The 26684-nt window shown below is 50.5% G+C and overlaps 1 protein-coding gene across 1 annotated transcript in view; it reads left to right on the forward strand.

The window, feature by feature from the left end:
• Positions 1-26684, forward strand: part of SPAG9 (sperm associated antigen 9) — a 2727931-nt gene that overhangs the window by 180363 nt on the left and 2520884 nt on the right. The window contains exon 3 of the mRNA XM_069654919.1: positions 6179-6249. Coding sequence (XP_069511020.1) covers positions 6179-6249 — 71 coding nt within the window. The remainder of the gene's footprint in view (positions 1-6178; positions 6250-26684) is intronic.

A 26684-nucleotide genomic window follows, 5' to 3' on the forward strand; every position in this document is an offset into this window, starting at 1 on the left:
CATTCGACCAGAGGTATTGCAGCTTCATCGGCCCTCAAAAGAGGCGTGCAGATTAAAGACATATGTGCGGCCGCTACATGGTCGTCTGTCCATACCTTTACACGTTTTTACAATCTGGATTCCTCCTCTAGTCAAGAGACTAGGTTTGGAAGGGCTGTACTGCATTCTATTCACCAATAGAAGACAGCGTGAAGTCAGTACTCCCTCCTCCGAATATAGAATACTGCTATGGGAGCCTATCTAAGATGAGGAATACGTCGGAGGACACAATCCCTTCGAAGAACAAGTTACTTCTTACCTTGTAACGTTCTTTCGACGGGATGTTCCTCCGACGTATTCCTCATCGACCCTCCCATCCATCCCCGCAGTTTTACTTCCCTTGTTGTTGCAGCTTACGCTCCTTCAGGGTGATTAGTCTAGTCCAGACAGTAATACTGTGGGCTACAAAACTGAACTGAGCAACGGACGCTGCGCGCGGCCTTTATATGCAGGATGACGTCGAGCGGCGATACGGCGGCTGTCGATGGTCATCGACTCGAGGGACGTCGACGCGCAGCGCCCTCTGGAGAAAAATTTTTTCCGAGGCCAGCAGAGCTGGAAGGATATATCTAAGATGAGGAATACGTCGGAGGAACATCCCGTCGAAAGAACGTTACAAGGTAAGAAGTAACTTGTTCTTCCATGTGCCGATCCATCCCAAGCACAAGAAGTACCTGAGGTTCTCGGTTGGCGACTCGCACTTTCAGTTTCGGGTCCTGCCGTTCGGATTGACCTCCGCCCGAGGGTTTTCACCAAGCTCATGGTGGTGGTGGCAGCGCATCTCAGGCAAGGGGGGATTCACGTCTACCCCTACCTGGACGATTGGTTGATCAGGGGGAGCTCTCCCGAGCAAGTCCTGGATCATCTGTCCGTCACCTGCCACTCCCTTCACAGGCTGGGCTTCTCCCTCAATTTAAAGAAGTCCCATTTGACGCCAACAGAGCGGCTCCAGTACATCGGAGCAGTGCTCGACACTTCCCTGGGGCAGTGTTTTCCTCCCCAGGTGAGGGCTCTTCACATTCAGCAGATGGTGCACAAGTTTCAGCATGCCCAGACGCTCCCAGCGTTCGAGTTCTTGAGGTTGCTGGGCCTCATGGCATCCTGCATTCTTCTGGTGCCAGAGGCTCGCCTGCGGATGAGATCTTTGCAGTGGGCACTCAAGATGCAATGGTCGCAGTCCTCCGGCAGGATGTCGGACCTGGTTCAGGTGCCGCCCTCGGTCGCCCGGGACCTTCTGTGGTGGGCCGTCGAAGGCAACTTGATGAAGGGGGCTCCATTTTGGCTTCCCTGGCCGGAGGTGACGATCGTGACGGATGCATCCCTCACGGGATGGGGAGCTCATGCCAACGGGCTGACAGTCAGCGGTCGTTGGTCTCCATCGGAGTCCAGACTCCATATCAATCTGTTGGAGCTGAGGGCCGTCCAGCTAGCCCTGAAGGCTTTTCTGCCGACTGTGCGAGGAAAGAGTGTCTTGATCCTGACGGACAACACAGTGGCCATGTACTACCTTAACAAAAAGGGGGGGGCAGGGTCACTTCCTGTGTGCAGGGAGGCGATGCAGCTCGAGTTCTGGGCCATCCAGCAGGAAGTTTCGATCTCGGCAGTTCATCTGGCCGGAGACGAAAACGAGACGGCGGACGCTCTGAGCAGGCAGAGCGTGATCTCTCACGAGTGGGAGTTGGCTCAGGAGATTCTCCTGGAGATCTTCGGCCTTTGGGGGACCCCTCAAGTGGATCTCTTCGCCTCCAGTGTCAACCGGAAGTGGTTTTGCTCGCGGGAATTTCCTCCAAAAGGAGCCGCGTTCGTGGTGGAGTGGTCATTCCCGCTGCTGTACGCGTTTCCTCCAGTCCCCGTCATCCCGCAAGTGCTGCAGAGGTTACGGAAGTTCGGTTCCCGGATGATCCTCATTGCTCCGGCGTGGGCTCGGAGGACGTGGTACCCGGACCTTCTCGACTTGTCCATCTGCCCTCCACGTCGTCTTCCCTACCGAGACGATCTGCTCTCACGGGAGGGGGGGGTCAGGTTCTCCATCCAGAGGTCAGATCCCTCAACCTTCACGCTTGGCTTCTGAGAGGTTGAGGTATAAGGATTGGGACCGCCCTGAAGACGTGATGGAGGTGTTGCTTTCGGCCGAAGGCCAGCAACAAAGTCTCTGTACCGTTGCCATTGGCGTAAGTTCTGCGACTGGTGCAGAGTTCAGAATGTGGATCCTTTTGCATGCGACATCCCCATGGTTCTGTCCTTTTTACTTTCTTTGGCCCTCAGGGGCTTGCAAGTGGGTACCATTAAAGGTTACCTGGCGGCGCTGTCCATCTTTAAGCGCTCGTCTGAAGAGTTTTCTTACTTTAAAATCCCTTTAATTTCACAGTTTCTGAAAGGGCTCACTAATGTGTTCCCTCCGTCACCTTTCCTGGTGCCCGGTTTGGATTTAAACATTGTTCTTAAATTTCTTATGGGTGCTCCGTTTGAGCCTTTACATTCTTGCCCTTTGAGGCTGTTAACTCTGAAAACTGTGTTTTTAGTTGCACTTACTTCCGCTCGCAGAGTGAGTGAGTTACAGGCACTTTCAGTTAAGCCACCCTTCGCTGTATTTCACAAGGACAGGGTTGTCCTTAGAGTTTGTCCTTCTTTTCTTCCAAAGGTAGTGACGGAATTTCATTTGGCCCAGAAGGTTGTTCTTCCGGCATTCTATCCTCCTCCGCATCCTGATAAGGAAGAGGAGAGGCTCCATAGGCTTGATCCTAGGAGAGCTTTAAGCTTTTATGTTTCACGCATGTCCCGGGTCAGAGTGGACGATCAACTCTTTATTGGTTACGCTGGAAAGCGTTTGGGGCAAGCTGTGACGAAACAGACTTTGTCTCGCTGGATCATTTTGGCCATCTCGGAGTGTTACCGCTTGGCGGGTAAGGACCCACCGGCTGGCTTGCAGGCCCATTCTACCAGGGGTATGGCTGCATCTACTGCCCTGCAGAGGGGTGTTCCTATTCGCAACATCTGTGATGCAGCCACCTGGGCTTCTGTACATACATTTGTACGTCACTATTCCCTCGATTCCATCCGAGGACAGGATCTGGCCTTTGGCAAGGCGGTCCTTTGCTTTGCTGTTTGATTGGCTATTCTAAATTTTGATTCTAAATTCTTTCCCTCCTCCTTGCTCTGGTACTGCTTTGGGAGTCTGTCATAGATATGGAATACGTCGGAGGACCCAATCCCCTCGAGGAACAAGTTACTTTCTTACCTGGTAACGTTCTTTCGATGGGATGGTCCGACGACGTATTCCATATCGCTCCCGCCCTGCCTTCCCCGCTGCAGAATTTCTTTTGCGATTGCAGCTTACGTTCCGCAAGGCTTTGTGTCTGACTGGCAGTTGACTAATGTCACACGTTCTGGGGGAAAAAACTACAACTGAGGCTACGGGCGTCATGCATCCTACTTATCACATCGGATGACGTCGGAGGAGGTCCTCGACGACGGCGCATCGACGTCATCGACGCAGGACGCAGACGCCGAAAAAGTTTCCGAAGCAGCACAGCTGTGATGATTACATATCATAGATATGAAATACGTCGTCGGACCATCCCATCGAAAGAACGTTACTAGGTAAGAAAGTAACTTGTTCTTCTGCGTCCTCAGCTGTGTGAAATAAGCTGACAGTGGCCATGTTGGAAACAGCTAGACCGATCGCCACACTTTAGGAGAAAACGTGGTGGCAAGTTCTGGGAGACTTCCAACAATCCCAAATCCTCCAGGGTCAGATCATGACAGACATTTTGACAGACAGATCCTTAGTTTTTGGTTTTAGGTAGGGACATTCCTCTTGGAGCAGGGTGCCGGCTTTCATTTCTGACTCCTCCTCACAGCAGGGAGTATCCATATTGCAAGAAGGAAAGATGGGCATTATTCTTATTGTTCAATAAATAACCAGTGGAAATATCATCAGTCCGCGTCCTCCTTCTGACCCGCCACAGCTACGATATTGTTGCAGTTTACCTCGCTTGACCCCAATGGCTCATAACCTACAGGCATCACTGCCTGATGTTCAGAAAAGAAAACCATGTTATTTCACGTTAGGTTTGATTAAAGCTGTGGTACAGGTGTAACACAAGCATGTGCAAAAGTGTAGTCTGACTTGATAATAAAAACACTTTGACAAGAAATCATTAGATGATGTATCTTTTTTTAATTAGCACACATATTGAAATTGTACAATGGACCGACTCTTAACTATGCGGGAGTCACCTTCAAAATTGGTATGTTTTATTTAAAAACTTACGTCCTCATACCTCCCACCATTAACTGCATCATAGCATCATGCCGACATGAGTTATCCACACCTAGTTAATACATTATTGCAACTCGACGTAAATTTTGGCAGCAATGGTGTGATGTATATTGATAGGGGTAGGAGGCATACATTACAAGATTATGGATTGTGGGGGGAAAGAGGCGAAGGGAGATTCTTAAAGCACAGCATTTAATACCAGCTTACCATTTTGTCTAACAGAAAATTTACATTTGCAGTTAGTGCAGTACGTGTTGGTGCTGGAAAAAGGAGATCTGGAAACGAAAAGCCCTGTTTGTTGTAAAGTGTGGTTGTCAAAAGGAACACTGGGGTTGAGAATGGATTTACTTTGGATCATGAATTATCTCAGGGCCACCCTCGGATAATTCATGATCAAAAGTAAATCCAGAGTTTGATGTTAATGGATAACGTCCTATTTTAGGTGCTTCAGAGAAGGTGCCTTGTCTGAGAGTTGTGCTGATGTTGAGAAGTGGTGCGAGTGCTTCAACTGTGATGAGGTGACGTGATGTGAAGCATTCTAATGGAGTCCAGGAAGGCCAACACGAGAACGTAAAAACCCTAGCACCAGCCAAGGAAGACCGAGTCCAGAAAGCAGTATCAGATGTAAAATTCAAGTCACTGAAGTGTTTGGGAGGTGACCTTGAAGCAAGAGAGACTGAAATACTGTGGACCATGGTCCACAAGAGAGTTAAGGTACAGCTTTGGTGCCAGACAGATGTTATACCTTTTCTAACCACATCAGGGTTTGTGCGCAATTTGTTTTTACAATATTAAAAGAATGGAGAACTTCAAGTTGGTTTCAGTGTCACCTGTTGATCACTCAGCCGTTACAAACCCTAAGTCTATTTGCTGCCTCATGAGCCCTCATTATTCACAATACTGGCTAGGCCTGATGGGAATTGTAGTCCATGATATCTGGTGAGACAAAGGTTGCAAACTCCTGTAATAGTCTGAGGCGCTCTGCACTGGTTTCATATTTAGGTGTCCTACAAAGCTACCTGCTTTCCTTTGTTATTGTTGGGTTGAGGAAGCGAGTATGCCGTGAAGAAGCCACCAGAATACTGCGAGAGGCAGGAAATTGGCCCGACGCTGCACTGATGATCAGGGAAACGTAGATTCGGCTCCCCACGCCACGGGACGGACCTTTCCAGATTAATGTGGCATGAGGACAGTGCAGTGCACTGACGGGGGAAGGCCACTCTCAATTCAGATGTTCAAAGGCAGTCCCGAAAACTCTGTATAGGACTATGGTCGGACTGGATACAGTTATTCCGAAGAGGCAGGCCACACAGGTGAAACAGTGGGAGCAGAGCAGAGGGTAGAGACCAAGAGGAGGAAAAGAACCCACCCTAAGGCTAGGAAGGCAGGACCAGAATCCTGGCAAATGGTCAAGGCAGGAGTGAACAAGGCAAGGATAGGAGGGCAAAGGACAGATGGACCTGAAAAGATGGGCAATCAGGAACCCAATGAGACTCGAGGAAATGAGCAAGAACTGTAAACATTGCTGGTACAGGAGCAAAATTGCAGACGGCTAAAAAAAAAAGTAATGAAAAAAGTGATCATATCTGATTGTACTGGGTAAGCTAACACATTGACTTATGCGTTACTTGTAAAGCTGTAGCCTCCAGCATGAGCATTTGGTTGGTCCTCATTTCAGGTCTTGCAATATGGATGAAGATATTACTTCAAAGATTCTTCCTTCACTATAACTATATGTACGACAAGCTGATTCAAATGGTCCATTTTAACTGCATTTCTAGCACCTCACCTGATGCGTGCACTGTACGTTTTTTTTGTGTTTGCAATGTTTTTTGTAATTTTGTTATTACGTTTCAGTTAGCAGGTTGGAAGAGAGAGAAGCAGAGCTGAAGAAAGAATACAGTTCGCTTCATCAGAGGCATTCAGAAGTAGGTGTCTTTTTCCATTTTCAGTGCTAACGATGAATGAATTTTAAATGACCCTTGAACTGAATCCAAGTTGCTTTTGATAGTTCTCCAGCATGGGGTGTGGCATGGATTCACATGGTCGTGAATATTCCCCGTCGTCAGGCCGGGAATCCTCGGTATAGAAAAAATCAGTAGCAGTTTCGTTTCTGATCTGTCTTTCTTAGTAGTAACCAATCGCTGGTCTTTGGGTCATACTGCCCCCAGCCAATGACTGCCCTCTCCCTAAACCCCGCCTCTGGCAGCCATCCTCAGATTTTTACCGCACGTTCAAGTGTTGAGAGTCCTCGTGCTGTAGCTCTCGAGCTTTTGCTGCGTTTTCGCGCTTTTTCAGGAGATTTTTCTAATTTTTCGGTTAAATAGAGCCTCAAGCTCCACCATTTCTACATCCGATCAATAGGGACCAGTTTCAGAGTTTTCTACGCCCCTCAAGGGTGAAGATTTCGTTGAGTGATGCTTTTGGAGGATTCCAGAAGTTCCGAGGCCTACCCCGGACATGGCCCAGGAGAAAGGAAGCTCGACGCCCGGGAAGCTGTTCAGGACCTGCCCTGGATGCCAGCTTCAGAATGTGTTCAAGGAGGACGAGCATTCGTTATGCCTCTACTGTCTACATGAGGACAAGACGCACGTGGAGAAGGACTGTGCGTTTTGTGGGAACATGTCGGAGCGGACCATGAAGGATCGCCACCTCCGTCTCGCCAACTGGCTGGAAGGTAAGAGCCCGTCAGTCGAGAAGAAGAAGTCCGAGCCATCATCTAAGTCCTGTGAGGGCGCCCCGGCGACGGGGGCCCAACAAAAGGCCAAGCACCGCGGGCACCAGGAGCACCGAATGGTCGGGCTCCTTGGTTGCCAGGCAGGGCGCATCCTCCCCGGTGCCATCAACCACGAGCCAACGCTCTGGCTCGGGTAAGAGGAAGTCCGAGAACCCGGCGAAGCTTCTGGAGAGGCCCTGGTCGATCTTGAAGATTCCGGCAGAGGGGGAGCGAGGCTCGGGTCCTCACCCCAAGGTGAAGGCCCCAGGCGTGCAGAAGGTGACAATGGCCTTAATTCACCCTGCTAAGACCTCGATTGAGGATGTCGCAGCGGCCCTGGTTCAGCCTGTGGAGGCTATGCCAGTGGAGGCGACCTCAGGATCCAGAGTCTCCCTGCCACCGCGGAGGGAGTAGTCTTTCAGGCCCATCGAGAAGACACCCACGAAGTCCCTGTTGGGAAAGGAGGGGGAGGGGGAGGGGCAGGTGGCCATCGTGGATACGGACACAACCTCTGAAGAAGAGCTCATCGAAGTCGTGGAGGAGGCCCAGCCCATCAGGATGGATCCCGACGAGGGCGAAGACGAGAGCGACGGTGTAGCTGACGAGGTTCCTCAAGAGCCCTCATGCCCGTCGTTTCCGGTGCCGCAGGACACTTTGGCGGCTATTTTTCAGTCCTTATGCTCGGAGAGAAGGACAAGGTTGCCCCTCCCCCCGACGGAGGTACCTGAGCCAGACCCGACGTGGGAACCGGAGCCGGGACCTTCGGAAAGTCCACCACATTAGAAGAGGAGGACGCATCCTCCACCACCTCTCCCACCTCTGCGGCCTGCTCTGCCTTCCCACCGGTCAAATACCCACAGCGGTGATACAGGCACGGACACGGCTATGACAGGTACAGATGACGACGGAGGCGACGACGGGACGTGCCCCCCGTCGCTCCCTGCTTGGGCGTCCCCGCCCGACGAGATTGGATCCTTCCATGCCATGATTTCCAGGGCATCCGAGCTCTTCCAGCTCTGCCCCGAAGAGAAGAAAAAGGAAGGATTCTTTTACCAACGGCGCGAAGCTAAAAGGAAGACGGTCCTCGCTGTACCACTTCTTGATTGGGATGAGGGCTCTCCCTCCTCAAGAACCCTGCCACGGCGCCTGCAAAGAGGGACCGGTACGAGAAGAAGTACCGGGTCCCCGACGCTTCCCCCTTGTGCCTTCGGGCGCAACCTACCCCAGATTCGGTTGTCTTGGCGGCGGCAAAGAAGAAAGCTGGGGGGGCATCGGCCTCGACATCAACTTCCCCGCCGGACGGCGAGGGTAGGAAGCTGGACACGATGGGACCACGGGTCATCTCATCCGCAGCGACGACTATCAAGGCGGCCAACTCCCTGGCTATCGTAGCCCGCTCCGACAGGGAGTTGTGGTTCAAAATCGCCCCTCTATTTGACTTCCTTCCGGACGCCAAAAGGGCTGAGGCCCTTGAAATCTTACAGGAAGGTGAGATTGCTTCGGACCACGCCATCATGGTGGCAACAGACATCGCCGACACCGGTTTCCGTCATTTGGGCAACAGCGTTTGCCCGAGACGACGAGGATGGCTACAAGGCGACGGATTTCCGGCAGGACGTACAAACCAGAGTTTTGGACATGCCCTTCCACGGGAACAACCTGTTTGGGAAGGCGGTTGATGAGTCCCTTCAGGCTATGAAGACAGACAAGGAGACTGCCCGGGCACTTGGAGTGCTCCAGCAACGACGGCTGTCCTTTCGGAGCGCCGGAGGCAGACAAGGTGCCTCCAAGGGATCCGGCAGTGGCTCCTCGATGTACCGCCAAGCGGCAAGATCTTCGTCTCAGGAGGCCTACAGGGGACACGGCAAGTTAGGTGGTGCCCGTCGTCGTCGACAGGTCAAGGAGGCAAGGCGGCCTCCAAACAAGATTTAACCGACTGTGCGGTCGGGCCCCCGCCAAATCACCCCGGTGGGAGGCCAGCTGACGAGGTTCGTCAGCGTGTGGGAGTCCATCTCCACCGACCGTTGGGTGCTGGACGCCCTGGCCCAAGGGCACGCCCTCGAGTTCCAGAAGAAGTGCCCTCGCGTTCCACCCACGGCCAGGAAGGAAAATCACGTCCCTCAACTACTGTTGGAAGTAAGGGCGATGCTCAAGAAAGGTGCCATCGAGCTCGTCCCAAAGAGGCTTCGGGGCTCCAGAGTTTACTCAAGGTACTTCCTCGTAAAGAAGAAGACAGGAGGATGGCGTCCCATCCTGGACCTGCGACGACTGAACAATTACATCAAGGCACAGAAGTTCCGGATGGTCACCCTCCAGCACGTGCTGGGACAGCTAGAGGAGGGTGATTTCCTGTCGTCGTTGGACTTGGAGGATGCCTACTTCCACCTCCCCATTCTAAAAAGACACCGAAAGTTCCTCAGGTTCGTGGTCCAAGGGCGGCACTACCAGTTCAAGGCCCTCCCGTTCGGATTGAAGTCGGCACCCAGGGTGTTCACCAAGTGCCTCGCACCGGTGGCGGCGCGGCTGCGCCTGCAGGGGATCCACGTCTACCCCTACCTGGACGACTGGCTCATCCGGGCAAAGACAAGGGAGCTCGCCGTGGAGCACACTGCGAAGACCGTCCAGCTGCTCACGGACATGGGGTTCTCCATCAACTTTCCAAAATCCCACCTGGTCCCGTCGCAAGTCGCCCTGTTTCTGGGAGCCAAGCTCGACACAGTGGCGCGGCTGGCCTCGCTGTTGGAGGAAAGGACCAGGACCATCCTGGGCAAGGTGCAGCGTCTGCTGGCCACGGACATGGCCAGGGTAAGATCTATCAAGTTCCTCCTCGGGATGATGTCGTCCTGCATTTATCTGGTGCGCCTTTGCAGACTTTGGATGCGCCCCTTACAAGAGTTCCTCGACGACTGCTGGGTCCAGTTGACTGGCAGCTTCGAGGACAGGATCCCACTCAACGAGACGTTCCGTCAAGCGATCCGGTGGTGGGGTACCCGCTCTAATCTGTCGACTCTGGAGATCTTCACGCGAGAGGCCTTTGGCTCCCGGAGAAGTCACTCTACATCAACATCTTGGAGCTCCGCTCAGGTCTTTTCTTCCGTCCCTCCAGGGCAAGGTGGTGAGAATCTTCACCGACGACACCACCACGATGTTCTACATCCGGAAGCAGGGCGGAACCAGACCCCCTGCCCTATCCAAGGAAGCCCAGGATCTGTGGCATTGGGCCGTCGCCCAAGGGATGTTTCTGGTGCCTTTTCATCTTGCAGGAATAAAAAACATCATAGCCGACTCACTCAGCAGAGAGCTGCGCTCGTGCCACGAGTGGGAACTACGCCAGGATCAAGTGGATCGACTCTTCCGATGATGGGGCGAACCCCAGATCGATCTCTTCGCGACGGCGACAAACTCCAAGTGCCGGAGGTTCGCCAGCAGGTTCCCCCAGCCGAGGAGCATGGGCGATGCTTTCTCGTCCCCTGGGACGGCCTATTTCTTTTTGCGTTCCCTCTGTTGCCGTTGCTGCTCCGGCTCATCAACCAGCTCAAGCGGTCCCGGTGCAGGATGATCCTCGTCGCACCGGCGTGGTCGAAACAGATCTGGTTCCTGTCTGGACTTGTCAGCGTCCACACCAGTCAAGCTGCCGACGGACGCGGATCTTCTCTCCAGAGAAGGAGGCGCCATTCTTCATCACAACCCAGAGTCGCTGAACTTGCAGGCCTGGCTCCTGCAGCACTAGAGTTTGGAGGGTACGACATCCCAGCCGACTGCAGAGAGGTTCTTGCAAAGGCCAGGTTGTCCTCCACTCTCAAGTGCTATGGACATAAATGGAAGAGGTGCTGTGTCTGGTGCCGTGCACAGAAGATTAACCCTCTGCGGATTACGGCCCCTCAAGTATTGCTGTACCTACTGTCGTTGGCCAAGGCTGAACTAGCTCACGCTTCCATCAAGATACATCTGGCTGCCATCTCACGATACACCAGAACTACAGGACGGGTGTCCTTGTGGTCTCATCGGCTGGTGAAGGAATTTATGAAAGGATTGTTCCGATCATTTCCGCCGGTGAAGGCCCCTGCCCCAGCGTGGGAGCTCAACGTGGTGCTAACCAGGCTCATGGGGGGCCCCATTTGAGCCTACGCATTCGCCACCGTTGAGGTTTCTGTCGTGGAAGACAGCATTTCTCGTGGCCATCACCTCCGCACGACGAGTGGGAGAGATCCAGGCCCCATCTTGCAAGCCACCATACTTAACTTTTCACGAAACGTGGGTGGTGCTGAGGACGCACCCCTCCATGTTCAAGGTGCCGTCGGACTTCCACCTCAACGAACCCTTGGTGTTGCCAGTTGTCGCCGGCTGAGAGGACTCTGCACTCGCTGGACGTAGCTAGAGCGGTGAAGTTCTACGTGGTCCGCACAAAGAGTTTTCGCAAGACATCACAGCTGTTTGTAAACTTGGGACCTGTGAATCAAGGGAAGGCTCTCTCGAAGGCTTCCATTTCCAGATGGCTCTCTGGCTGCGTCATGCACTGTCACCGGTTGGCAAACCGACCGCTGCCTGGCCGTCCGAGAGCCCACTCGACCAGAGCGATCGCTGCTACCACGGCGTTCCTATCTGGTGTGCCCCTGCTCGACATCTGCAGGGCTGCGACGTGGAGGTCGACGCACACCTTCACAAGATTCTACTGCGTCGATCGGGACTCCAGGGAGGAGTCCAGGGTCGGCCAAGCAGTGCTGTGCAACCTGTTCGCTTAAGGTGAGCCTGGTGAGGAGGTAAGAGATGCTTAATGTTGAGTTTTTTTGTTTTCCTTGAGCCTGTTGCCACCTCCCGTGGTTGTGCATGTGAATCTAAGCAGATACAACCATCAGAAATGCTTTTACGGTAAGTAATGCATTGTCATATTCATGAGCATGTGAATCCATGCCAGACCCCATGCTGGAGAAGGAACAAGTTACTTACCTGTAACTGTTGTTCTCCAGCATGGGTCTGGCATGGATTCACATGCGAACCCTCCCGCCTACCCCTCTGCGGTTCTTCACTTGGCCATACTGCCACTTTACGTGCTACCAAATCTGAGGATGGCTGCCGGAGGCGGGGCTTAGGTAGAGTGCAGTCATTGGCTGGGGGCAGTACACTCCCTTAGAAAAATATTAGACGAGTCTTAAGTAAAGCCCCACCTATTTTCAGACAGCGATGAGCGCTTAACGTATATGGCACTCTATTAATTTGTTTTAAAAAGGGAGAGAAAGCAGAGAATAAATTGAAACAGATCCCAACACTTTTTCACGAACACAACAAGAGAGGAAGGCAAAGTAACACAGTGAATTCAGAGTCAGTAGGCCGGATCCGCTCTAAGAGGATCAAAACGAAATGTGTCCAAGGTCACACGGTTGCAGTGCACAAAAGTCTTGTAGCGGTTCAAAAAGGAGTTGGGCCAAAGAAAGGGACCAGTTAGATGGTTAAGGCGGCCAGCGCAGTCCAGAAGGTTAAGGGGTTATTATTACCTTGTAGCAATCTTTAGAAAGGGAGGCCTGGCGGACATGGTACCTTAAAGTGGTGAGAATACTCCAGTGGGGGCAGTTGTTCCTGGCAGCGGATGCAAGTCGGTGGTGACCTCTGAAGTTCCAGTCCCCAAAGCCCTGCTTTTATGCAGCATACCCCCATTCACTCAGCCTAGCTGTCAATCAAACATGCTAAGTGGTGAGCCGGCCGGCTCACCACTTGGGCCAATCACACAAGAGTGCGACTTGAGTTACCAAGGTAACACAGTCCAGGGTGCCTAAACCCCCTCCGGCACCCCCTGTGGTACCCAGACAGAGTGGCACCACTTTTGGAGGCTTCTGTGGAGAAGCCCGCCAAAAAGTGGAACAAAGGGCTCGACTTGGGTTGGAGTCACAGAAGGGAACACAAACGCCATTTTAGAATCGAGTCCTGGCAAAAAATACCAACCGGCGAATTAATATTAATTAAATAAACCGACGGTATGTTCGAGGCTATGAGAATTAAATAATTAAAGTTGGTAGCCTCGAACAATGGGAAAATCCCATAGGGAAATATTTGCGGTCGAATATAAAAAGTAGTATCCACTGCCACCAGCCAAAACTCGATCAGGGGGGACGGAGAAGTGCCCCCTCGACTAACAGACCCTGGAGCAATCGAATTGCCCCGACCAATACGTCCACAATATGATGGTTTGTACTGGTTTCTGTTAATAATTTGGCACTAGTAAAGCCAATGCTGACTTTAAATGCCCTGGGAGACAGTAGTCAGTCCCAGGGTATGGAGTCTATGGTGGGGTGTCACTATGACACCCCTGTGTTACTGCACGGAGGGTGCTGTGTAACACACATAGTAAAAACACATCAGACCCTATGGAGTAAAGGACCCCATAGCCCATAAAACACATTAACAGTCAAAGGAACACTATAAATCATTTCCAAGAGTGGGAGAAAGAGTCTCACTCTTGGCAGCAGAAAAAAACAAACTCCAGAAGTCCAGCAAAGCTGCTGGGGGACTCACTAGGTTAGGAAATTCAGCCTAAAGAGAGAATTCTCCCTAACAGACCCAGAGACCAGTGATTGGTTACTACTAAGAAAGACAGATCAGAAAACGAAACTGATACTGATTTTTTTCTATACCGAGTATTCCCGGCCTGACGACGGGGAATATTCATGAGCATGTGAATCCATGCCAGACCCATGCGGGAGAACAACAGTTACAGGTAAATAACTTGTTCCTTTTCCATGCAAAGTACCCTTATATCACTCTCAGGGAACTACACCCAAGACACGCTGACTGTCAACAATATCTATGCCATAATACAGAACTGGATGGCACTAAACAGCCTGTGCCTCAACGATGAGAAGACAGAGATTCTCATCGTGGGCTCCCAATTCAAAATAGGCACCCTCCACCCAGACTACGCCGCCATCAACATAAATGGCACAATGATTCCTGTCTTAAAGCAAGTAAAAACCCTAGGAGTGTATCTGGACGCCAAACTTGCAATGACTAAACATCAACACACTATCCTCTTCATCTTCTTACACTGCCAAACTAATAGCCCTAAGCCGTCAATTCTTGACCCCAACCACCTGCATCACATTGGCTAGAGCGCTGATATTATCCAAACTAGACTATTGTAATGTACTGTTACTCGGGACCACTGCTAGTAATCTTAATAAATTACAATTAATCCAAAACAAGGCATTACAGGCTGCTATAGAAATGAAAAGATCTGATCATATCTCTAAGACCAGAAGAGAGGCTCATTGGCTTCCCATCAAAGCTAGAATCCTCTTCAAAACTCTATGCATCGCATTCAAATGCCACCACAACAAAGCACCCATTTATTTGAACAAAGCCATCGCCAAAATCGAAAATATCAGAACCCTAAGATCCAATAACCAATTCCTACTAGGATTGCCCCGTTTCAAGAACACCAGAGCAGGAGGGAGCAGCTTCCAATATTTAGCCCCGAAATATTGGAACACTATCCCGCTCAGTATCAAAAAAGAGGAAACCCTATCTGGCTTTAAAAAAAAAACAGTAATGACAGATCAGATACCGTACCTTCTGTACATAACCACTTGATTAATCTGCCTGTTTACTTTTCTCTGTAATTAACCTGTACTTTTGTAATTGTAACTATAAATACAGCTGTATATGCTTAATTTGCTTTTAACAAACTGTAACCTCGCAGTGATACCTCAGGGTCTGGCCGTGTAATAAATGTAATAAATAAATAATCTAGAAAGTCTGGAAGCTGTAGTCTTCATGTTGTTAAGAGGATCAAGAATTGGAATAGTAGTAAGGCGTTCATTTGATAGGTAGATTGCAAGTAGCTTAAACTGGGGAACTGGCAGAGTAACGGGCAGTCTGAGATATTCAGCACTTTTCCAAGGACACAGTAATCCTAGATGTGATGCAAGTCTGTACACTAAATCTAGGGGAACTCCATAGAACATGAAGAGGGGTCCACTAAAATAGATCCACCCAAAGCAGCCGAGACCAAAAAGTTGTTAGCCACTGAAAAATGGGATCCCGATGTCCATTTGATATGGTGAAGGGTGCCGAGGAGAAACCCATGGTTGATCTGCAGAGTTATCGGCAGCCAAGACCAGCACCTCATGGTGGAAGAGCACAATAGACCTCTAGTTGAAATAACCAATGCAGTTAGATTAACTAACTTTTGCGGACAATCTAAGCAAAATAATATTTTACTAATCATGATGGCATACGATAGAAATAAATAGCAGGAGTGACTGTTTGTTTGGGGTCTCCGGAAATTTCAGTAACCACAATCCATTATTGGACCATGCAATTGTTTAAAGTTTTGAAGACGCGCCGTTTTTAATGCATGGATACATATTTGTTAATTGGCTGTTTGACACAATGTCGAATAAAACTATTGTTGACTGACTTTATCTCCTCTCCAAGGTAGGAAACTGGGGAATTGATGAAAAAATAATATGCACGTTGAATCATTGTCTGCAATCTGCTAGATAACCCTCATAGGAAATAATTTGGAACAGATATTTATTTAGCACCAGGCTCACATTTGTTGCCAAGGCATCTCATTTGTGCTTACTGCTGCTGCATAGCCATCAAAAGGTGAATAATTGTTGCTATATTCTCAAGCTAGGTGCTTCTGCCGAGAATGCCTGTTTTTGGGCTGGGAGCCAAGAGTACTCTTGATCGATTATTTCTTGCCCTTTTTAGAAGCAGAGGATTCCCAGACATGTCTCACAGGGGAAACAAGCCTACTTTACCATTCTTGTTGGTGAAATGATTTCTCCAATGATGCCTTAACATCACATGCGCTCTCACCCGCTCTTCTCTTATACCTTCTCTCATGCATGCTTAAAAATCCACATATGTTTACAAATAAGTAATGGATTGGGCTTGTAAGCTTAAGCCATTATGCAGACCTGCATTCCTGTCTCTGCTTTCTATGCTTTGTAGATCCAAACAAATTAATATCTCAACTGCCATCATTTTCCTACATGAAGAAGGCTTAAGAGAACGGCAGCCCTTTCTTAAGATGTAAAATTCAGACATTATCAATGAAGATCCTGACTAGTCAGTTATGAATAATGGCCAGTCTCTTACTGATGGATATTTAGAAATGTTTAGAATTTAAGAAAATGCATTGGTTTTATTTGTCGCTTTGATCCTAAGAAATACTGGTCTCATAATGACAATGCCATGTTCCAAACCTATCTAATGCCACTCACATATGCAGTTTCAATTTCTTCCCTCCTGTCGAAATCTGTGCACATCTGTGGTTGCGGCCCAGCATCACATTTCCCCTCTGCTAGTTTCACTGAGCCCAGAGCTTTGAGAACTCTCTGCATAGTGCAGGCAGCAGATTTCAGAACCGGTAAAGGAACCCGATGGAGCATCACGAGGTGCCCACCCCACGAAAATCCTTGATTTCCCTGTGGGTACCTGAAATTCACCAGTTGGCTGAGGCTCTGTGGCCCCAAACCTAATATCCAAGTTGGCACCTGTGCTCTGATCGTAGCATGGAGGAACTCTTGTGGCTGGAATATGAGCGCTGGGTCTCTGCTGCTGAGTCTGTCTCTCCAGTTTCTCAGGCCCCTTCCGGCTCATGTTCTTTTTTCCCCACTCCTCATTCGTTTGAATTTCAGAACATACAGCTGTTTATTGGCGTGGTTTTCAGGTGGGACCTGGGGTTGTAATGGAGGCTTATAATAGGTTTTTTAACCAGCAAAGCTGGTGGTCCAGAACAACAAGTGCCAGAATGCCTCAGGTGCAAGCCCCTGTGGAGCTTCACCTTTGCCAAGAGTCCTGTACTGATAAGCCCTGGACTATGTAAGCTCCTGTCCCCATTGTTGTGCCGTTTACTCGCCCAAAAGAACATGACCTCACTAACTGGCCAATTCCTCTGGTTGTCCTTCTGAACACTGAGCATGGGAAACATCACATGGTGGGCCCAGACTACCCTGTGCATCTCAGAAGTGAAAGCCTCACTAGTGGACTCAACAGGAACGGGAGCATGTTTCTGATTTGGCGTTAAAGCTACGAGCGCTGCTTGTTTTATTAGTACCATAAATGAAATCGTGTATGGATTTGGACATTTGACTATGATTTAAACCTAGAAATAACAGCCCTGATTTGAAAAAGGCGCCAAGACGCCGAAACACGTCATTCAAAAGGGCAACGTTTTGAAAATAGACCAATAAAAAATCTTGTTGAGTCAATTTACCTTTTGTGGCACATGTGAATATATGGAATATACAATTTTGATTTATTAGTATGTGATGTTGCACTAACTGTGTGCCATCTTTGAGAAGTGCTGTGCAAGCAACGGTCGTTACAGGAGACCAGTGACCTGAATATTTTGTAGCCTCAGCTCTTTAGTAAATTAGATGTGGCTGCCTCTAGTGTTAAATAAAACGGCTGAAGCCGTATATAAAATGGGAACGATGTATTAGATGCACACACCCTAGAGCTTCCAGTCCAACTAACAAGGCTGGATCGCTCAGAACATTGTTTGACAAAGTAAAGAGCATAGAATTAAGTAACAGGGGTACGAGTAGCCCTAAGGAAGGGTTCAACACCACCTCCTTTATTCAGTAACAAAATCCTTCAGTCTACCTGGTGTCTTGCAAATTTGGTTGCAGTTAGTGGACTTCAAGCAAGTATTCCATGAGTTGGCCGGCACCCAGACAGGGATAGTATCTGGTAACTGACTTGTACCTGTTGGGAGGGGTCCGAAATGAAAGCCGGACACACAGTTGTCATGTTTTTGGTTAAAGACTTTTATTTAAATGAAAATACCTCTAACCCTATTCTAAAGAGGAGTTGTTTCCTGACCCAAAAAACAAAGGATCCGTCTGTGTCTGGATGTCAATAACTGAAGTCGTCCGTGTAAAGACAAGAGGGGTGGGGGGTATCTGTACTCCTGCTCTCTATATGGCAGAGTAGAAGCACAGAGAACCCCAGCCAAGATTCTCTATTTGGTAATGTTGGACGATCAATCAAGGCTTAAGCTGTCAGGAGGTGATGCAGGCTGGTGCTTAAGTGTAGTCCCCAAGCCCCCACAAAGGAATGTCCACACACTGTTGGTGATAAAACAGTTCTTTATATAAATAAGGTTCAAGTTATATACGCATACAATAGCACACTTTGTGCTCAGGCAATACTATGATACATGTACAATTTCTATGTGGTACCACAATTACTCTTTGACTCCATTAAAATGCACCAACTGCTGACAGTTTGAGAATGGCATACAAATCAATAGCAATTTGTATCAACCATAGACTGGGGAGGAAAACAAGTGGTTAAACTACTGGCAGAATACTGGGCACCTACCGCCAGGCACAGTTCTGTGTGAGGATCCCCACACCTGGGAAACATTTAAATAATATGAAACAAGCCCAGTCCATATTTTTTTTAGTCTTATTTCCTTCTACAAATGTTCTACTACCCCACTATACCTGGTTTAGCAGAGTTCGACCCCGGGTTGTCGATGGATCCTTCTTGAGTGAACTCCCTTTAAGGTAGGAGCCACGGATCGTCGAGATTCCTCAAAGGAAAGGGTGAACAATGGCTGGCGTCAAGGCAGCAGCTTCAGTCCTGGCGGTGATTGTCATGGACGTCCTGCGAAGACTAGGCGGGCGGTGCACCTCAACGATGGTAGTTTGTTGCTGCAAAGAGTCAGTGAAGAACGTGGGCCCAGCAAGCGCGTCAGGTCATCGGCGTTTGGCGTCGGTGAACGCGACTCAACCACGGCTGGCTTTCGGATCTTCATTGGCGTCTTTGTGGACTTCGGGTGGTCGGAAACCCACTGGCGGATAGTCAGCGACCTTGACTTCCTCCGGCGGGACAAAGCGGTCGACGGTGATGAGCAAGGGAGCCCTTGATTCAAATGTCTTAAAAAATGGAGTTTGTGGCTCCGGTCGACAATGATGGTGTTACGCTCACCTTGTTCCCGTGGGGGCTTTGGGGCATGGTTGGAGCCCTCACTCGAACTGGCTCCTCGAAATCACCTTCCCCTTCTGAGAATGGTTGGACCTGCAGCTCTGGAGATGGGTGTTGCCCCTGCGTGAGAAGGAGAGGCAATGAGTATGGAGTGGGTGTATCGTGACTTCCCCCAGCCCTTTCGTGCCAGAATACGGTGGGCAAGCACTTTGCCATAGACGCTCACCTGTAATTTTGTGATGAACAGCTACCCGTCCTGTTTTCCTAGCAGGGGCGCGCCGAATGGACCAAGTTACTTCACTGGTCCGTAGGGGTGTTGATCCAGACCAGCTGCAACCAATCCACGTATAGGGTAAGTCTTTGGTATGATTATAGTTCGTTCGATTAAAATGTTTGTATTCCGTTTTAAAAGTAATTCTTGCAATGTCTCGTTCCTTTTCAATAGGTACGGGAAGAGAATCTGGATCGAAGAGAATCCAGAGACTTTAGAGGCTGATGGAGTTCCACCAGTGACAGGTAAGATGGTCTTTATATGGGAGCTTTAGTCTGTTGTATTATGCGGCCATGCAAAGGCATATGAGTCCTAACCTGTTTGTTCTTGTTCCCTCATAGGTGCTGGCCAACGACGAAGAATGGTGTCCGGTTCCTAGATGAAGATTGCAGGAGGAAGTCTCCGACTCCGATCGTGGTGGGATGGAGGCAAGAAGAAGAGTCCGGCACAGGCCGCAACGAGTTGCAGGTGAGATGCGCGCTCTGCGGTGTAGTGACTGGAGCGCTCAGCGGTGTAGCGGCTGACAACAGGTAAGAAGTGCGCCTCGCTCAGCGATGTTGAGGCTGGTAGAAGGCAGGTTGCGCGTCTGGAGATGGAGCGGCTGTCGGCAGGTAAGACGCGTCTGCAGCGATGGAGTAGCTGGAGAGAAGACGCTCGCAGAGATGGGCGGAAGACTGCAGGTAAGAAGCGTTCTCGGAAGAATCTTCAGGATGAGGCCGAGAACGTCCAGAGAGGCAACGGTGAGTACAGCGGAGAGCGTTACGCTGCTTGGAAGCAGAATAACACAAAGTGAAGGGCACGTGGATGGGCTTGCCTTATATAGGCTGGTTCAAGCCCCTCCAATTAGCTCCGCCTACCAACCCTACCTTGCCCTTCTTTGGGCCTGTAGCACGTGTCTTCCATTTCTGATCCATGGCCACGCCCGGTCCACCAGCACACGCCCTGGGCCTAGAGTGTGCAGAGCACACTTTAAGATGACCTGGTGCCAGAGGCGCCAAGACTGGGTCCAATGGGACCCCGGGGATGAGGATGGACTGGCCCCACGACTAGTGGCCATGACGATGGTCGTCGACGGCGATGAACATCCTCTCCTTCCCTCATCTCTGTCTGTCTGCTATCCAGGAATGGTGTGCCGCCAATGACCTCTGCCTTAATGCCAGTAAGACTGAGATTCTACTCATCGGCACACCCACTCCCTCCTTCCCTGCAGCTCTCTGGCCGGCCTCTCTTGGCCCTCTTCCTGCTCCTACCTGCAAGGCAAAAAACCTCGGGGTCATCTTTGACTACACACTCTCCTACTCTCCTCATATATCTAACCTCTCTAAGAAGTCACACTACCAGCTGCTCCTCCTCCGAGGTATTCTTCCTTTCCTCTCCTTCCCCCAGAAGCTCACTGTCTCCAGAGCCCTGGTTCTCTCCAAGCTGGACTACTGTAACAGCCTCTATCTAAATCTGCCTGCCTCTACTCTGCGCCCTCTGCAACTCATCCAGAACAGGACCGCAAGACTTGTCCTTGGCCTCAAGCCCAGGGACTGTATCTCTCCAGGACTGAAATCTCTACACTGGCTCCCAGTGGCTGCGAGGATTAAGTTCAAAACCCTCTGCATTGTCCGCAAGGCCTTCTGGGGCCTGGGGCCAAAATACCTTCAACTTCCTAAATATCTTCCTTCTCGAGCTCTTCGCTCATCCGCCTCCAACTCCCTCAGGGTCAGCCGCTTCTCCAAGCAACGAGTTGGGGGTAGATCTCTCTCTGCGGCAGGGGCCTCCCTCTGGAACAGCCTTCCTGCATCCCTGGAACTTGAGTAGAACCCTCTCCGGTTCTAGAAGCACCTCAAAACCTTCCTCTTTGCTTCTGCTTTCTCTCCCCCTCTTCCCTGCTAAATTCCTACTGAAACTGCACTGATTCTGCAACTGGGCCACTCTCACCGATCTCGGTCCTTGGCCCAGCCACTCTCCCCTTGCACTGCCTCCCTGGCAACCCCTGCACTGCGGGACTGTCCCTGCATCCCTACAGCCCCCCTTCCCAGCACTTGTCTGCACTTACCTTGCACTTGCCACCAGCTGGCCCTTATTATTTATCTAGTTATTCTTCTACCCCTGTACTGCACTTTCCCCTCTCCCCCTGCACTTTCCCCCTTCCCCCCTACCCTTGCACATGCGCGATCTGAATGACACCTGGCCTAGTAGGGTCGTTGTCTGTCTTCCCTTTGTTCCCCCCTCCCTGCCGCGTGCGCCTTGAAACACTTGTGTATAGGCGCGTTACAAATGCCATATCATATCATACTTCAATGTCCAGGCGCTTCACTTCAGATTCCTCGGCAATCCCGGTCTCCGGTCGCCATGCTTTCGATGACTGACTTCCAGGGAGCCTTGGTGAAGGTAGCTGGTGCACGATGGTCCCTCGGAGCTCGGAAAGAGGTCTCCTAGCCAGGTCCTCTCTTGGATCAGTTTCTTGAAGACACTGCAGCTTTCAGATTGCGTCTAAGGGAAACTGCATTAAACCTTCTTCTGGCTCGGCTTCGAGATCAAGCATCAAGTTTATACTTTAGCTTCTGAATGATTTCCATCAGTGATAGGTCCCCAGATATACTGTTCTGTCTCTAATTCACACTGCTGGGCCAAGCTCAGCAGCCAATCATTCAGAAGGGCATTCAGGCAGACAGACAATCAGGCTCACAGTGCATTCAGGCCATTCTTCTCCATCCAGACACTCACAACAAGGAATGTGAATTGGGACAAGCACCCAGCCCTTCAGCACTCCACACTGCATTCATACCAGTTTCGGGCACAGCTGTCTGTCATTGCATCACACACCAGAACCTAGACACCCATAACATGAAATGTATATTGGTCACACACTCCATTCACCCAGGTTCCACCCCAAGGGCATACCAACAACATACAATTATTGGGAAGGCTACAGCCAGTCTGGCCTGGACTCCCTCTCCCCCTCACAATACCATATATGGAATTTCCACCCAATAGCCAATCAGGGGAAGGGATAGAGTCAGGGCTTCCCAGGTCTTTGGGAAAACAAGGTAACGGGCAATAGAAAGCAAGAGGCCACGGGCCATCTTGTCTCCTAAGAGGAATCGACTGATTCCAATGGCAGGGCCTGGCTATCCTCAAAATGGAGGATACGCGGAGCACCTGTCAAATTCAGCATGGAGCTCCCACCTGCCCATACCTTGCTCTGTGGGCCACACACAGGTGCCCAAAAACACTAGGGGTACAGGGTTGTGCCTCTACCCATGGGTGCCATAAGGGTATCCCAAGGGTCTGTTCACCATAACCAAAAAGAGGAAGAGCTGTACTGCCAGGAGTCCTGCATGGACTCCTATGCAGAAAGCAACACAGAACACACATGATAAATCAGTACAGGACAAGGACAGGGAGGCCCTGTCCCTCCAATGCATTTCCAGCATCACAGTCCTGGTCTCCAAAACATCCTATCCTGACCTTCACTCTACAAACTGTTAGGGAGAATTCTCTGTAAGGCTAATTTCCCAAACCTAGTGAGTCCCCCAGCAGCTTTGCTGGATTTTTGGGGTTTATTTTTTTCTCTCCTGCTGGGACAGCTGGAGGAGGGCGACTTCCTATCGTCGCTGGACTTAAAGGATGCTTACTTCCACATCCCCATTCTAAAAGGACACCGAAAGTTTCTCAGATTCGTAGTCCAGGAGCGGCACTACCAATTCAAGGCCCTGCCGTTCAGGCTGAAGTTGGCGCCCAGGGTGTTTACCAACTGCCCCGCTCCAGTGGTGGTGCGGCTGCGCCTCCAGGGGGATCCACGTCTACCCTGTTAGGCAGAAACCTGTGCAGTTCCCTTAGGGACCTCTGCAAAAGGCTTAGGACTACAGGTGTTGGCAGTAAACCCAATTGGTAGCAGTCTGTACCACCCAGATTTACCTGGTAGCTATGGCTGAGCAGTCAGACTTCGCTCAAGAAGAGTTAGACAGTATATAGAGTATACAAAATAGGTACAAAGATACAGTAGCACAAGCAAACACTGACCAGAGCTTTGGTATAAAAGTAGATAATTATTTATTTAAAAACACACTTGTAAAATGCACTAATATGGCAAGCAAGTTCAAACACAGTCACTATCAATATATATACATCCCTGATTACTTATTGAACAAGTCTTAGTTAAAACACCACTTATTTGCAGACAGAGGTGAGCGCTTAACATGAGATGGCACTCTAATAAATTAGATAAAAAGAGAGGGAAAAGGCAGAATTAGGAAAGTACACAATACCAACACTTTTTAAAGAACCACAGCAAGTCAGGAAAGGCAGAGTCTACTTTAGAGCAAGAAAGTTCATAGGCCAGGCCCACTCTTTGAGAGAGCAAGGCGGAATGTGTCCAAGATCACACAGTTGAATTATACTTTAAAAGTCTTTACAGATAGTTCAAAAAGAGTTGGTTCAGTTTAGAGAAAGTTAGTTAACAGGTCCCAGGTCACCCCAGGATAGAGAGTCAAGGATTTACGGGACACCTTGAACAGTCTGTTGCAAGGGAGACCAGGCGGGACACAGTACCTGAAATGGTGAGGAAGCTCCAGCGGCGGCAGTTGTTCCTGGCAGCGGGTGCAAGTCGGTGCTTCGTCCAGGGGAAGAGAAGATCTCGACGTGGAGGAAAGCTGGAGGTCGTTGCACTGCCAGGGAAGAAACCAGCCTCGGAATTTCCCAGTTAAAAGGTACTACCCTTTTATTCGCGGTAGTGGTGAAGCGTGGCTATCCGGCCGCCGGGGTGCTTGGCACGGGCGATTCGACCACGAGACGATCCAGGAAGGCGGAAAGAGGGCAAACTGGTTATCCCCACCAGTTCAAAGGAAGAAGACTCTCCGGGATGAAGGTCTTCTCTGTCATCGGGAAGTGGTGAGGCGGTTCAGCAGGGCTCCACCGGTGGTGTCGTCGTTGCAGGTCGGCTCAGCTTCTCCCTCTTCGGATTCTTTGGTCCTGTGGCGACTTCTGAAGTTCCAGTCCCCAAAGCCCTGCTTTTATGCAGAAAACCCCCATTCATTCAGCCTAGCTGTCACTCAAACATGCTAAGTGGTGAGCCGGGCGGCTCACCACTGGGCCAATCACACAAGAGTGCGACTTGAGTTGCCTCGGCAACTCAGTCCAGGGTGCCTAAACCCCCCTCCCACACATCCTGTAGACCCAAACAGAGTGGCACCACTTTTGGTGGCTTCTGTGCAGAAGCCCGCCAGAAGTGGAACAAAGGGCTCGACTTGGGTTGGAGTTATAGAGGCGAACACAAACGCCATTTTAAAACCGAGTCCTGGCAAAAAGACCCAACCGGGGAATAAATATTAAATAAATAACCCAGCGGTATCTTTAACATTGCACCAAAAAAGTGGTGCGTTTAAAATGAATGGGAAAATCCCATAGGAAATATTCCGGTGAAATATTTCACGTGGTAACCACTGCCACCAGCCAGAAACTCGACGAGGGGGGACTGCAGTGCCCCCTCAAAAAACAGACCCAGGGGCAATCTAATTACCCCTACCACTACTTCCACAATATGATGGTTTGTACTGGTCCTGTTCACAATTTAAGACTATTAAAGTCAATGGTGACTTTACATGCCCCGGGAGACAGTAGTCAGTCCCAGAGTATGGAGTCTGTTTGGGGTCACTATGACACCCCTGTGTTACTGCACTGAGGGTGCTGTGTAACACACTTACCAAAAACCATATGAAACCCAATGGAGTAAAAGACCCCATAGCCCATCAAACACATTACAAAGTCAAAGGATATCTCAAATCATGTCTAAGAGTGGGAGAAAAAGAGTCTCACTCTTAGCAGGAGAAAAAAATAAACCCCAAAAATCCAGCAAAGCTGCTGGGGGACTCACTAGGTTAAGGAAGTTAGCCTATACAGGGAATTCTCCTTAACATACCCCTACCTGGACGATTGGCTCATCCGTGCAAGGACAAAAGAACTTGCCGTCGAACACACAGCGGAGACCGTCCAACTTCTTGCGGACCTGGGATTCTCCATCAACTACTCGAAATCCTACCTGGTTCCGTCGCAGGTCGCACTGTTTCTGGGAGCCAAGCTCGATACAGTGGCGCGATTGGCCTCGCCGTCGGAGCAAAGGACAAAGGCCATCTTGGGCAAGTTGCAGCGCCTGCTGGCCAGGGACGTGGCCAGGGTGAGATCCATCAAGTCCCTGATCGGAATGATGTCCTCGTGCATCTACCTGGTGCGCCTGTGCAGGCTACGGATGCGTCCTCTGCAAGAGTTGCTCGATGCCTGTTGGATAAAAGCGACGGGCAGCTTTGAAGACAGGATCCCGATCAACGAGGTTTTCCGCCAAGCGATTCGATGGTGGGGCACCCGTGCACATTTCGCGGCGGGCAAGGACTTCCAGATCCCGGTACATCAGGAGACGGTGACGACGGACGCCTCCCTGGAGGGATGGGGAGCGCACATCTGAGATCTGCACACGAGAGGCCTTTGGCTCCCAGAGGAGAGGTCACTCCACATCAACAGGTCGTTTCTCCCGTCCCTCAAGGGCAAGGTGGTGAGAGTCTTCACCGACAACACCACCACGATGTTCTACATCCGGAAGCAGGGAGGCACCAGATCCCCAGCCCTGTCCAAGGAGGCCCAGGATCTGTTGCACTGGGCCGTCGCCCAGGGGATGTTTCTGGTGTCCTTCCATCTAACAGGAATAAAGAACGTCATCGCCGACTCACTCAGCAGGGAGCTGCACTTGTGCCACGAGTGGGAGCTGCATCAGGATCATATGGATTGGCTTTTCCAACGATGGGGCAAACCCCAGATCGACCTGTTTGCGACGGCGAGGAACTCCAAGTACCAGAGGTTCGCCAGCAGGTTTCCCCACCCTAGGAGCATGGGAGATGCTTTCTCGTTCCCCTGGGAAGGCCTGTTCCTGTATGGTTTCCCTCTGTTGCTGCTCCGACTCATCAACCAACTCAAGAGGTCCCGGTGCAGGATGATCCTCGTCGCACCGGCGTGGCCGAGACAGATCTGGTTCCCGAACCTTCTGGACTTGTCAGCGTCCCCCCCCAGTCAGACTGTCGACGGACGCCGATCTCCTCTCCAGAGAAGGAGGCGCCATCCTCCATCACGATCCGGAATCGCTGAACTTGCAGGCCTGGCTCCTGCAGCACTAGAGTTTGGAGGGTACGATATCCTGGTGGACTGCAAGGAGGTGCTTGCAAAGGCCAGGGCGTCCTCAACTCTGAAGTGCTACGGACACAAGTGGAAGAGGTTCTCTGTCTGGTGCTGTGCACAGAAGATTAACCCTCTGCGAATTACGGCCCCTCAAGTGCTGCCGTACCTGCTGTCGCTGGCCATGGCGGGCCTAGCTCACGCTTCCATCAAGATCCATCTTGCAGCGATTTCCCGTTGCACCAGAATTACGGAACGGTCATCCCTGTGGTCTCATCGGCTGGTGA

This window comes from Ambystoma mexicanum, chromosome 3q (assembly GCF_040938575.1).
Source record: "Ambystoma mexicanum isolate Mex_15411 chromosome 3q, UKY_AmexF1_1, whole genome shotgun sequence".
In the NCBI taxonomy this organism is placed as follows: domain Eukaryota; kingdom Metazoa; phylum Chordata; class Amphibia; order Caudata; family Ambystomatidae; genus Ambystoma; species Ambystoma mexicanum.